The 13,146-nt window shown below is 45.6% G+C and overlaps 1 protein-coding gene across 2 annotated transcripts in view; it reads left to right on the top strand.

Moving 5' to 3' along the window:
• Positions 1-3,303: 3,303 nt before the first annotated feature.
• Positions 3,304-13,146, top strand: part of Arhgef2 (Rho/Rac guanine nucleotide exchange factor (GEF) 2) — a gene marked incomplete at its 5' end in the record, with an annotated part of 43,880 nt that continues 34,037 nt past the window's right edge. The window contains 3 exon segments of one of the 2 annotated variants that reach the window (XM_013508266.1): positions 3,304-3,472; positions 5,621-5,735; positions 12,249-12,287. In XM_013508266.1, coding sequence (XP_013363720.1) covers positions 3,304-3,472; positions 5,621-5,735; positions 12,249-12,287 — 323 coding nt within the window. 2 annotated transcript variants of the gene reach the window in all.

Raw genomic sequence — 13,146 nt, 5'->3', positions numbered from 1 at the left:
TTTGTCTTTTTGAGACAGGGTTTCACTATGCAGTTCAGGCTGGCCTTGAACTCACTTTGTAGCTCAGGCTGGCCTTGAACTCCCAACCATCCTCCTGCCTCAGCCTCCCAAGTGCTGGGATTATAGGCGAGCGCCACCACGAGGCTCTGTGTTTCTATTGTACTAGAGATTGAGCCCCAGAGCTTGAGCCCCAGGGACCTCAGAGGTAATTTTTATTTATTTATTTGAGATAAGATCTCACTATATAGTCCAGGCTAGGTTTGAATTTACTAGGTAGCCCCAGGCTGCCTCTAACGTGCAATCCTCCTGCCTCAGCCTCCAGCATAGCTGGAATTACAGGGGTGCGTCACCACACGCAGCCTCCTAGTGCTTTTTGCCCACTCTTTTTTCCCCCCCAGCCTCAGCTTTGGAGCCATGCGCTGGCTCTCAGGTTCCTTCCTGCCCCCTGCAATCCGTCCCTCCAGTCAGCAGCACACCTGGAGCACCTGTAGACAAGAAAGCCAAGGTCTCCTCTGGGGGCTGCCAATGGGGCTCCTCTTGCCTGCTCCCAGACAGGAAGGACATGGATGGCCACAGGGCCGGGGCCAGTCTCCCTGGTCTCCGGAAATGCCACCTGAAGGGGCGTAGCACTAGCTTCCTTCCTTTCCTGTGGGGAAGAGGAAAAGTCCCCCGCCACAGGGCTTTCTCCTCACTCCTCCAGGGCGTGGGGTGGGGACAGCTGCAGCAGGGAAGGAAGCAGATTCGAGGAACCCCTTCTGGCAGCAGGGCTTCCCTGGGGCGGTTTGGACAACCTGGAGAAGGCCTGGCACCCCAAAGCCTGGGAGGTGAGGCCCTGCTCAGCAGCTCCTGGCTCAGCGGGCACTTGGATGTCTTAGTAGCCAAGGAGATCCCGGGAGAAATGGAGCCTGAGAGGCTCCTTCCAGCAGGCCTGGGAGTGGTGGACCCAGAGGTATGAGGTACTTGTTACTTCTCTTCTTGTCCCTCCACCACCTTGGTGTCCTGGAACTGGGTACTTCTTTCTGGAGTGAGGCTTGTTTTCAAATTTAAGGGTAGCACCTGAAGGCAGACATAGTGGCACGAGCCTTTATTCCCAGCACTCTGGGAGGCTGAGGCAGGAGGACTGCAGGTTTGAGCCTAGTCTGGACAATTTAGTGACTTGGAAAGACCCTGTCTCAAAATAAAAAATGAAAAAAGTACTGGGCCCCATTAAGTATCTTCCTGAAAGAATTAGATATCATATTATAGTGATCCACGCATACCCATGTCTATCTCAGCACAATTCATAATGGCTAAATCTTGGAAGTATTCTATATGTCTATCAACAGATGAATGAATAGAGTTCTACTCTGACATGAAAAAGATAAAACTTGAGTAATTTGTAGGAAAATGGATGCACCTTGAGACTGTAATGGTTTTGGTTTTGGTTTTGGTTTTTGAGAAGGGTCACAATTTGTAGTGTAGGGTGGCCTTGAACTCACTATGTATTCTAGGCTGGCCTTGAACTTGCAGCGATCCTCCTGCCTCAGCCTCCTGAGTGGTGGGATTACAAGTGTGTGCCACCATGCCTGACCAGACTCTAATGTCAAGTGAAATAAATAAGACACACAAGCTTAAATACTGCATGATTTCTCTTACATGAGAATCCCAGAGTAAAAATAAAGAGCAAAACAGAAAATAGACAACAGAAGTAGGGAGATTACTCTCAGCAGGGAAAGGGATCAAGAGATGGAGGGCGGGAAGGCAGGAGAATAAAGGATGAAAGAAAAGGAATTAGGATGTGTTAGATACATGTGCCGGCTCCACACAAGAAACGTAAACATTCCGTACCGCAAACACGTACTAAGCAAAGAAAAGGAAAAAAAAAAAAAAAAAAAAAGAGCTGGGGAGGTGGCTCGGTGTGAAGGCCTCGGATTCAATCCTCAGGACCACCAAAAACAAAACAAAACAAACCCAGAAAAACACCCTTTGGGAGAGAGGGCTGGAGCGGAGCTTGGTGAGCTTTGAATCTTCTCTCTGCTCCCGTGCCGTGTGACGTCAGGGTGGCCCCTACTCCTCCAGCGGGGCTCAGAGGGAGAGAGCACGGCCCTTCCTCCCTCGGACCTGTTCCCCTCCTCCTTAGCCTCCTGCCTCCTCTCCCTCCACTCACTGCTCAGCCCTCAGGGCGCGACTCCAAGGCTGTTTCCTTCGGTCTCTGGATCTCCCCATTGCTACAGTGCCCGCGTGCCTCTGATTGCCCAAACCCCCTGCATGAAGTTTCTCTTGTGGCGTTTGGCATGCTCTAGCAAGTTATTTAGTCATGTGTCACTTACGCGCTAGGTTGTGTACACACACACGATACATGCATGAATGCTTGTGCATGAATGTGCGCACGCACACGCCTTCACTCACCTTTCCACTAGAATGTAAATTCCTCGAGGACAGGAAGGGTATCCTTTTTTGTTTGTTTGTTTTGTTTTTTTCCGGTACCGGGAATCGAACTCACGACCTCGCTCTTGCCAGGAAAGCGCTGTGCCGCTGAGCTAAATCCCCAGCCCCTTCTTTTTGTTTTGTTTTGTTGTTGTGCAGCCTCTCTAAGGTTCTTTTGTTTGTTTGTTTGTTTGTTTGTTTTGGTACTGGGAATCGAACTCATGACCTCAGGCTTGCCAGGCAAGTGCTTAAGCTGCTGAGCTACATCCCCGGCCCAAGCCTCTGTATGTTGATCACAGAGATCTGCGTGCTTCCTATTTATCTTTTTTTTTTTTTTTTTGGTATCGGGAATCGAACTCATGACCTCAGGCTTGCCAGGCAAGCACTTATGCCACTGAGCTACATCCCCAGCCCCCTATTATCTATCTTGTGAGCTCATGTGATCCTCCTGCCTCAGTAGCTTGGACTACAGGCATGCACCACTGCACCCAGTAGGAACAGTGTGTGCTTCTCTTTGCTCGGCTTTCTGCCAAAGCATGAAGATCTCTTTATGTACCAGAAGGAACACTGGACTGGGAGGCAGGAAATCCAAGCTCTAGACCTGACTCTGTGGGCAGCTCACCGTGGGACCCTGAGCCAGCCGTTCCCAGGCCTGGGCCCAGTAACAACACGAGCAGTGCTCTGCGGCCTGGCTGATTGTGACCCGCTTCCCGTTCCAAGGTTCTAAGAACTCTGCTGGCCTTCTCTTCCCAATCCAGGCTGGCCCGCGGGTACTGCCCATGAACGGAGCCGCCCCACAGCTGTTCCTGGAAGGCGGAGCCCCGGAGCCCCAGAGCCGCACTCGCCGCTGCCTGTCAGCTATCGAATCTACAAAACAGCTGGAGGAAGAGGAGGAAGAGGACGAGGAGGAGGAAGAGGAGAGGGAGGAAAATCAGGAAAAGGGGAATAGCTTCCATGCTGTACCTCTTCGAAGGGCTGGGGCTTTCCGTGCCCACAGCCACACCCATGACCCCTTCAAAAGACATAGCTGGGGGCCTGGCCGGGAGTTCCAGGACCCACTGAGCAGGTAAGCCCCAGGGATCTCCTGTTCTTCTCTCCTCCCATGCCGGGACCCTGGAATAAGTTGTTGAGAAGAATATTACAGTGTCCTCACAGTGGTCTCCCTAGAGATCTCCCTATAATCTCAGCACTCAGGAGGCTGAGGCAAGAAGATCTTGATTTTCAGGCCAGTCTAGGCTATATATGGAATTCAAGGCTAGCCTGGACTACACATCAAGACCTTGTCACAAACAATGACAGGGATTGAGGAGACTTGGGCTTCTAGTCCTTCCCCTGGAGAATTGTTTTTGGGTTTTTGGTGGGTTTTTTCCTCTTTTTAAAAATTAGGTTTATTAGTATATTTTAGGTATACATAATGATTGCATTCATCATAGGGAATTTGTACCTGTACATGATATAACTTAATTCTTTCCCCCATTCTCCTCCCTTCCCTTCAACCCCTGGTTTTTTGAGACAAAGTCTTGCTATGTAGTTCAGGCTGTCCTTGAATTTACCCTGTAGCTCAGGCTGACCTCTAACTCATACTGATCCTCCAGCCTCAGCCTCCCAAATGCTGGGATCACAGGTGTGCGTCATCTGCTCAGCTCTTCCCCTGGAGAATTAGAACCCACACTATTATAAGCCTTGGGGAGGAGGGACCCTGCCTTCCAAGCACCTAGTGTATTTTTGTTGGTGATGGTAGTGGTAGCAGGAATCGAACTCGCAACCTCAAGCTTGCCAGGCAGGCACAGTGCTGCTGAGCTATATCCCCGGCCTGGACCCTGCCTTCAAAAACGTGGCTGTCCCCAGTGCCCCTAGCTCTCTCTTTTTACCTGATGTCAAGAGCAGATTGTGGGAGTGGGAATGTAAAGCTGGGATAAGTTACAGGACTTTTTTTTTTTTTTTTTTTTGCATTACTGGGAATTGAATCCAGGATTTTTTATATCACCAGGCTTTTTTATTTTTTATTTTGAAACAAGGTCAGGCTGTTACCCACACTGAGCTTGAAATTGGGATCCTCCTGCCTCGGTTTCCAGAGTGCAGGGATTACAGGCTTGAGCTACCACACCTGGCTGACACTTAGCCCCTATTGCTCCACCTCCTGTTCTGGGTGCGTTAGAACCATAGAACCGTGTCAGAGGTGGAGGGAACTCAGAGACCGTATGACCCATCCTCCTCATTTTAGAGAAGAGAAAACAGACCAGAGAACTTTAGGACGTTTCATGGGTGGGATGGGCTCAGGGTGGATCACCGGATGTGCCCCGGTCCGATTCCTCCCACCTGCTGCTTCCAGGCTGAGGCCATCCAAGAGGTCTCAGGCTAACGGGGTGCCGTGCTGCCATGGGGGGCTGCAATTCGCTTTCAGAGTTGTGCATACGCTTTGGCCCATTTCTTCCCCCTGCCCTGGAAAATCCCTGACCACTTCCCCAAAGACAGAGGAAGTCAGAAAGAGAAGGTGCAGGGGCCCTTGTGCAGAGCTCAGTCTGAGCAGTCCTTGCAGGGGCCCGCTGGCCGTGGAAGGGCACTGTTGCTCTGCTTTGATGATGGTGCCCGAGGACAAGTCCCCTTAGGTCTGGTGAGTGCAGCGATGTCCTCTGGCTGCTGGGCATGCCCGCTGGGCTGAGTGGGGGGAGAGGACCCTGCACCTTGTTCCACAACTGGCTTGGGTGGGAACTCCGGCAAGAAGTAACGCCTACAAGCTCATGGCACCCACCTATGAGCAGCAGGAATGCCCTAGTACCCTATGCATGGTGCCACCTGCTTCTTAAGGGCTTCGTGTCACCCACCTTTCAGGATCAGACATCAGTTCTGTGCCTTGGGTTGAGAGGAAAAGAACCCTTAATTCGCTGCTTAGCTGAGTAAGGGCAGAAGAAAGACTGCAAACCAGGCAGAGCGAAAATCCAGCCAGCCTTTCCTCTCGTGCAACAGGGCCAGGTCTTCCCGGGAGCAGTACCCACTTTGGCCAGCAGGGGTCAGCCTTGCCTACAACCAACTCTGCCCTCTGTTGCCGCAGAGCCCCAAAGGGAGGCCAGTTTGAGTCTAGGCTGTGCCCAGGCAACAGGAAAGGCTGGGCCGGGTGGGGGGCACCCAGCAGGGCTGGGCCGAGGCGGGTTCCTCCTGGTGCCCATCACTGGCCACAGGCTACAGAGGGTAGTGGTGGCCATGTGTGTTTCAGGAGGCTGCAGTCATCGGGATGCCCAGGCCCCGAGGGAGCCTGCTCACTGCAGAGCCAAGAGGAGCTGAACACCCTCCTGGGACCACAGCAGCAGGGCGGCCAGCCCTCCCGCCTGGTATGACAGACAGGTCCCACACGGGCCGCGGCCTCTCCTCCACGCCCGCCTGGCCTGCCGCTGCCCTGTGCCTCTCCCGTCCTGCCAGCTTTTGGGTCCCTGCCCAGTGTCACCCTGACTCCATTTTTGCCCTCTGCCCACCCTCTGCTTCCCTGGTCTGTGTGCTCTGTCCCTGACTGAATCTCTGTCCCTGTCCCTGTCCCTGTCCCTGTCTCTGACTCTAAGACTCTCTGTTCCTTCCTTTCTGTGTCTGTGTCTCTGTGCTGTGGGTGGTCTCTGTTCCTCTCTCCTTAAAAAAAGCCCCTGTTCCCCTCACTGAGAACCACGTCTGTCTGTGGGCCCCAAGTTCCCCCACGCGGAGTTGCACTTGCTGGGATGAATCTCCGTTCTCTGAAAGAACCGCCAGTTCTTTAACAAGAGCACTATGGCAGCATTGACTGAGCAAGGACAGAGAGGCTGCCCGGCTTCCAGCGCGGGCCCAGGGCGGGGATGTGCGGTGTCTCAAACCAGGACCTGCGAACGTGGGCTCGGCTGACAGCGCCGGGTGTGCTGAAGTCCCTGCCTATGTGGGATTCACCCCAGCAACTGCAGGTTGACTCCCCTGCAGCTCAGCCTGGGCCCGGAAAGCCCAAGCACAGCCTCATTACTGGGAGCGAGGCCAGGAGAAAGGGGCTGTCAGGAAGCAGCAAGAACACACTCTTATCCCACCTGCTTTTCTCCATCTAAATCTGTGTGTGTGTCCCTCCCCGACCAACACACACACACACATGCGCACACATGCATATGCGTACACAGACACACACACACACTTTAAGGGGACAGAGTAGAAAGAACAGGATTTTGAGCAGGGCATGGTGGTGCAGAAGGATCACAAGTGGTGCAGGGTCTCACTAGACCCTTAGTGAGACCCTGTCTCAAAATAAAATATAAAAAAGGGTTATGGATGTAGGTTAATATGAAGGCCCTAAGTTCAATTTCTAGTACTGAGAAAAGAAAAAAAAATTTTTTTAAAAAGGATTTTTGAGTCAGACTGACATCTAGAACATTTATTTACCAGCTTAGCAGTTTATCTCTCTGAAAATCAGAATAATAAGACCATGGGTCCTTTATTTGGTTTCTTGAGATGAGATCTTGCTACGTTGCCCAGGCTGGTCTCAAACTCCTGTGCTCACCTGATCTTCTTGCCTCAGCCTCCTGTATGCTGGGATTACGGGGGTTTACCACCATACCTGGCTCTAAAGCTTTTTTGTTTTGTTTTTACTGTGTAGTTCAGGCTGATCTTGAATTTACTGTGTAGCCCAGGCTGGCCTAGAACTCGCAGTGATCCTTCTGGTTCAGCCTCCAAGTGCTGGGATTACGATATGCATCCCCTCCCCTGCAAAAAAATTATCTTTTAAGATTGCAATTAGATTTTTTTTTTTCAATTAGATTTTTAAAAATGTATAGCCAATTAGTTCCAGCTACTTTGAAGGCTGAAGTAGAAAGATCATGGGAGCCTAGGAATTTGAGGGGAGCCTAGACAATATAGTGAGAACTTGTCTCAAAGAAAAGAGAAAAAGATGTTAAGATTCCTGGTCCGAACTGGGCGTATTGACATATGCCTATAATCTCAGCACTCAGTAGGCTGAGGCAATAGGCTTGCCTCAAGTTTAAGCCTGGGGTACATAGCAAGGTCAAGGCTAGCCTGAACTACATAGTGAGATCCTGTCTCGAAAAACAAAACAAAACAAAACAAAAAAACAAAAAGACTCCCGGCCCAGAGGCTGGCATACAAAATAAATTGTGGTTTTGGTGGGTTTTTTTGTTTTAGTTTTTGTTTTTTTTGAGACAGGATCTCACTATGTTGCCCAGGCCAAGTTTGACCTTGTGACGATCCTCCTGCCTCAGCCTCCCAAGTGCTGGGATTACAGGCGTGTGCCACCATGCCCAGCTCTGAATTATGTTTTGTTTTCATTTCTCTTACACTTGTTTCTCCATGCAGCCCAGCATTATCTGTTCTCTTCTTTCCCTTTTTTCTGTCCTATTTGCCTCCTGCTCCACTTCCACTCTTTCTTCATCTCCTCTGCTAAGTCTTCCCCTTAATTCCTTCGGCTTTCTGTTTGGCATTGTTTTTCTCTCTTGCTATGCTACTCCACAGGGTCCCGAGACCGAGCCCCAGCATCATTAGACTAAACCGGGGGCTGCGGGCCGACTGTTCGTGAGCCAAATCAAGCTCCAAAATTTATTTTCTTTGGCCACGGTGATGCTTACGCTTTTTAAAATTCAGATGTCCTTAAATGGGGCCTGGGCTTTCCAGTTTGCCAGAGCTGTTAATACTTTGTTGTATTTTTCCCTGTCTTTTTTACATGATATTAACAATGAGAGCTGGGCCTGGAGCATGCCTGTAATCCCAATACTTGGGAGGCTGAGGGAGGAGGATTGCTCCAAGTTTGAGGTCAGCCTGGGTTACATAGGGAGTTTGAGGCCAGCCTGAATTATGCCCAATATCCATATTATGCCTGAATTATGCCCAATTATCCACCCATCTCAAGACCTAGACTATAATCAATATCTTTATCTTTGCTCATATGGTCTCCTTTTCTCTTACTCCCTTGCCTTCCCATCAGAAGTGATCCATATCTCGAATCTTATTACTAATTTATCTTTTTTTTTTTCTAATGCTGCGATCAAACCCAGATCTTCGCACATGCTAGTCAAGCACTCGATCACCAACCCTTAGCAATTGCTTTCACACACTAGGTGTGGTGGTGCACATCTCTAATCCCAGCTAACTGGGAGGCTGAGGCAGGCAAGTTTAAAGCAGTTTATTGAGACGTTGTCTCAAAATAAAATATAAAAAGAGCTAAGGATGTAGCTCCATAGTAGAGTGACCCTGAGTTCAATCGTTAGCACCAGAAAAAAATTGTTTTAGTGTAAAATGTGCCTTACTTATTAAATATGTCTTATTTTTATTTCTGAGGTTTAAAGCAAGGACGTCATGTTATACAAAATTTTATATAACTTGTATTTTCACTCAACATTGCTTTTCACTTTTGTGTTGCAAATATAATCTGTTCATTCCATTATTATATATTATTATTATTATAATCTGTAAATTCCTTTCTGCTGATAGGTATTTGGGTAGTTTTCTTTCTTTGTTATTTGTTACTTTTCTTGTTGCTGAGACAAAATACCCAGCACCCAAAGTGAAAGGAGGAAAGGCTTATTTAGCTCACAGGCTATAGAGGTTTCAGTCCTAACTCAGCTGGCTCCCAGGCAGGGTGGCAAGGCAGAGGGACACTGCAGAGGAGAAATAGTTCATGGCTCCCACAAGATAGCAAAAGCAATAAGGGAAAAAGCCAAGCCTTTTCCTGTCCCTTATACTGTATGCAGGCTACCCGCCCTAGAGTGTAGCACTCACACCCTAATCCTAACCAGAACTATGCCAAACCAACCAGTTAGTAAATCAGTGGATTTACTAATCACACACCCTTGATCGCAGTATCACACACTCTAGAGTATCACACACTCTAGATTCAGCCACCTCTGAAAATCCCACCCCCTCATGACTGCATGAGGCTTTGGGGGGACATCTAGACATGAGCCAAAACAATTATTATGAGGAATACCACCATGAACAGTCTCGTATACAACTTCAGGGCACATTTGCCAGAATTTCTTCAGGGTCTAAACCTCAGAGTAGAATTGTGTTATAGTGTACTCAGGTTTGCACTTGCAAAATATGATAAATTGTTTTCTACTCCCATCTCAGTATCATATGAGTTCCTTCTGATTTATGTCCTCAACATTTTGTGACATCAGACTTCTCCTCTTCCTCCTCCTTCTTCCTCCTCCTCTTCTTCTTCTTCTTTCAGTACTAGGGATTAGACCCAGGGCCTTCTCCCTGAGCTCTATCACCAGGCCTTTTTTATTTTGAGACAGGGTCTCGCTAAATCACTAAGTTGCCCAGGCTGAGCTCCAACTTGTGATCTTCCTGCCTCAGCCTCCCAGAGTATAGGTATTCACACCACACCTGGCTCATTGTCATCTCAATTTGAATTATTGTTATTACAAATACACCTACATGTGTTTTCATATGTGCATTGACTCTCTGTGTTTCCTTTTCTGTGAAGTTTCTGTTCATGTTGTCACCCATATTCCTATCAGTTTTTTTGGAGATTTTCTTTATCGTCTTGAACATGTTTTTTATATATTCTGAATCCGAATCCTTTGTTGTTATATGTGTTGCAATGATTTTATCTCAATTTGTAGTTTGTCTTTTCTCCTCTCCTATGGTGTCTTTAAATAAATAGAATTTCTTAATTTTAAAAAATGAAGATTATTTATTGAAATATACATACAAAGCATATATTAAAGAACTTTTGAGACTTTAGTTGGAGTGACATTGAATCTAAAGATTGATTTTGCTGGGCATGGTGGCACACACCTATAATCCCAGCATGTGGGAGGCTGAGGCAGGAGGATCATGATGAGTTTAAGGCCAGAATTGGCTACAAAGTGAGTTCAAAGCCAGCCTGAACTGCATAGTGAAGCCCTGTCTCAAAAGGACCAAAAAAAAAAAAAAAAAATTGATTTAAAGAAAGCTGACATCTTCATAATATTGTCTTACTATCCACAAAAATTATTCCTCCTGTTTAATGTCTTTCAAAAAATGGTACAGTCGCTGGGCATGGTGGTGCATGCCTGTAATCCCAGCACTCAGGAGGCTGAGGCAGGAGAATCGTTGTGAGTTTGAGACCAGCCTGGGCTACAAAGTGTGCTCAAGGCCAGCCTGAACTGCATAGCAAGACCCCGTCTCAAAAAGACAAGAAAAAAAAAGGTACAGGCGCTCCATACAGGTTTTGTGAATATGTTAGATTATTTGTAGATGAGATTTATATTATTAAATTATTCTTTTCTTTCCCCAGACTCAGTCTCACTATGTAGTTTAGGATTGTGCCTAGTTTAGATTCTTTTTCTGTCTCTCTGTCTCTCTTTTTTTTTTGTGGTACCAGGAATTGAACTCAGGACCTTGTGCTTGCCAGGCAGGAACTGTGCCACTGAGCCATATCCCCAGCCCCCCTTTTTTTTTTTTTTTTGGTTTTTCTCTGGTACTGGGAATCGAACTCACAACCTTGCACTTGCCAGACAGGCGCTGTGCTGCTGAGCTAAATCCCCAGCCCCCCCAGCCCTTTGTTTTGAAACACCGTTTCACTATGTAGTTCAGGCTGGCCTTGAACTGGAACTTGTGGCAATCCTCCTGCCTCAGGTCCCAAATGCTAGGGATTAAGGGTGTGCGCCATACACCCTGCAGGCTAGGTTTTTTTTTTTTTGGTACTGGGAATCAAACTCAGGACCTTGTGCTTGCTACACAGGCCACTGAGCCACTGAGCTATATCCCTGGCCCTTATTCTATTTTTAAAATTAAAAAAAAAAATTTAAAAATAGTTTGTATCTGTATATGTGCTGGATTTGAGTTATTTGTCAGATATGCGTATTGTGAATATTTTCTTCCAGTCTATCACGTTTTTACTTTCATAATATTCTATTTTAATGAGCATGTGTTTTTAATTTAGACCAAGTACTATACAATTTATCAGTATTTTATTTATTTACTTATTTTTTAATTTATCAGTATTTGAATGGTTAGTGCTCTTTGGTCATATTTAAGAAATCTTGCCTACTCCAAAGAATGTCACCATTTTCCCCAATAATTTTTGCTTAGAAGCATTATTGTTTAAGGTTTTCACATTCAAGTATGTGGTTTATTTCACTTTCTGTGTTTCGTAAAGGTCAAGATTTTATTTTATTTTGTTTTCCCATATAATTACTAATTGCACCAGTATCATTTATTTTAAAAATCTTACTTTTCTCTTCCTGGTACCCACCCCCCGCAAAAAAAAACCTTACTTTTCTTGATGACTGGCTGTAGTATCTGTTTTGAAAATTATTTGTATAAAAAATTATTTGTGTGAGTCTATTTTTAGGCTCTTTTTTTTTTTTTTTTTTTTTTTTTTTAGGCTCTTATTCCTCTTTCTCTTCTTTCTTTCTTTTTGTTTTGTTTTTTATTTTGGTATTTTGAGACAGGGTATCACTATGTAGTTCAGGCCAGCCTTCAACTCACTGTGGAGCCCAGACTGGCCTCCAATTCAAGGTGATTCTCTTGCTTTAGCCTTCCGAGTGCTGGGATCATAGGCATGTGCCACCATGCCCAGATTTTGGGGTATTTAAAAATCTACTACAGTTTGCTAATGTTTTGTTTAGGAATTTTGAACTTATGAAAAAAATAATTTTGAACTTATGGCTCATAATTTTCTTTTGTTTTATTGTCCATGTGTAGTTTGAGAATCAAGGATATATTTGCCTTATAGACAGAGCTGAAGCATTTCTTTTTTATTTTTGTTTTCTATTATTTGGAAGGATTTGTATAAGATTGGTGTCTGTTTTTTGAAAGATCTGCCCTAAATGTATTTATTTGGTTTTGTTTATAGGAAGATTAACTACTGATTCCATTTTTTTTCATTTCTTTAATAGGACTATTTAGACTTTCTATTTCTTCCTGATTCAGTTTTGGTAAGATGTATATGTATATATATTTGTATGTCATTGTTGTTATTTAGTAATCATTGTTTGCATTTCAACATTATTGGCGTGGAATCACAGGTAGCATTCCTTTAATTCACTGCTCGTTCTATAGTTAGAGCCACCTTTCCTTCTAACTTTATTTGTGCTTTCGTTCTCTATCACTTTTCTTTTCTCTTTTTGAGACAGGGTTTTGCTATGCACTTCAGGCTGGCCTTGAACTCACTTTGTAGCTAAGGCTGGCTTCAAACTCACAGTGATCCTCCTGCCTCAGTCTCGTGAGTGCTGGGATTACAGACGTGCGCCACCACGCGGCTCTCTCTATCGCTTTTATCAAAGGGATTCTATTTGTCTGCTCCTAAAGCACAACTCTTGGCTTTATCAATCCTTTCTATCTTACCTTTATTTACTATTTCATTGATTTCATCTTTATTATATGCTTTCTTTTGGTTTGTTCTGTTCTTTTTCTAACTTCTTAAATTGGCTTAGCTCATTAATTTTCAGCTATTAAAATTTTTAATATACACATTTAAAATTTTTTATCTTGATTAATACATGTTTGCAGTACTAATATTACACTCATCATCAGAAGTTGGTACATGTGCCTGACTAACACATTTTTATTCTTTTTATGTCCTCTTTTCCATCCTTCCTTTCCCCCCTCTCCATCTCTTGGTCCCATTCCCATTTGCAAAAGATCTATCTCCCTGTTTCCTATTATCTTGTTTTGCTCCTTAATTCATTTATATCTGGATTTCTCATATAAGAGAAAACTTTTGATATTTAAGCTTTAGTGCCCGATTTATTTCATTTAATATAAAAGGTGCAACCATTTTCCTACAAATAACTC

Source organism: Chinchilla lanigera, unplaced genomic scaffold (genome assembly GCF_000276665.1).
Source record: "Chinchilla lanigera isolate Chin_1 unplaced genomic scaffold, ChiLan1.0 scaffold00144, whole genome shotgun sequence".
Taxonomy (NCBI): Eukaryota; Metazoa; Chordata; class Mammalia; order Rodentia; family Chinchillidae; genus Chinchilla; species Chinchilla lanigera.
This window is presented reverse-complemented; position numbering and strand designations above follow the sequence as displayed.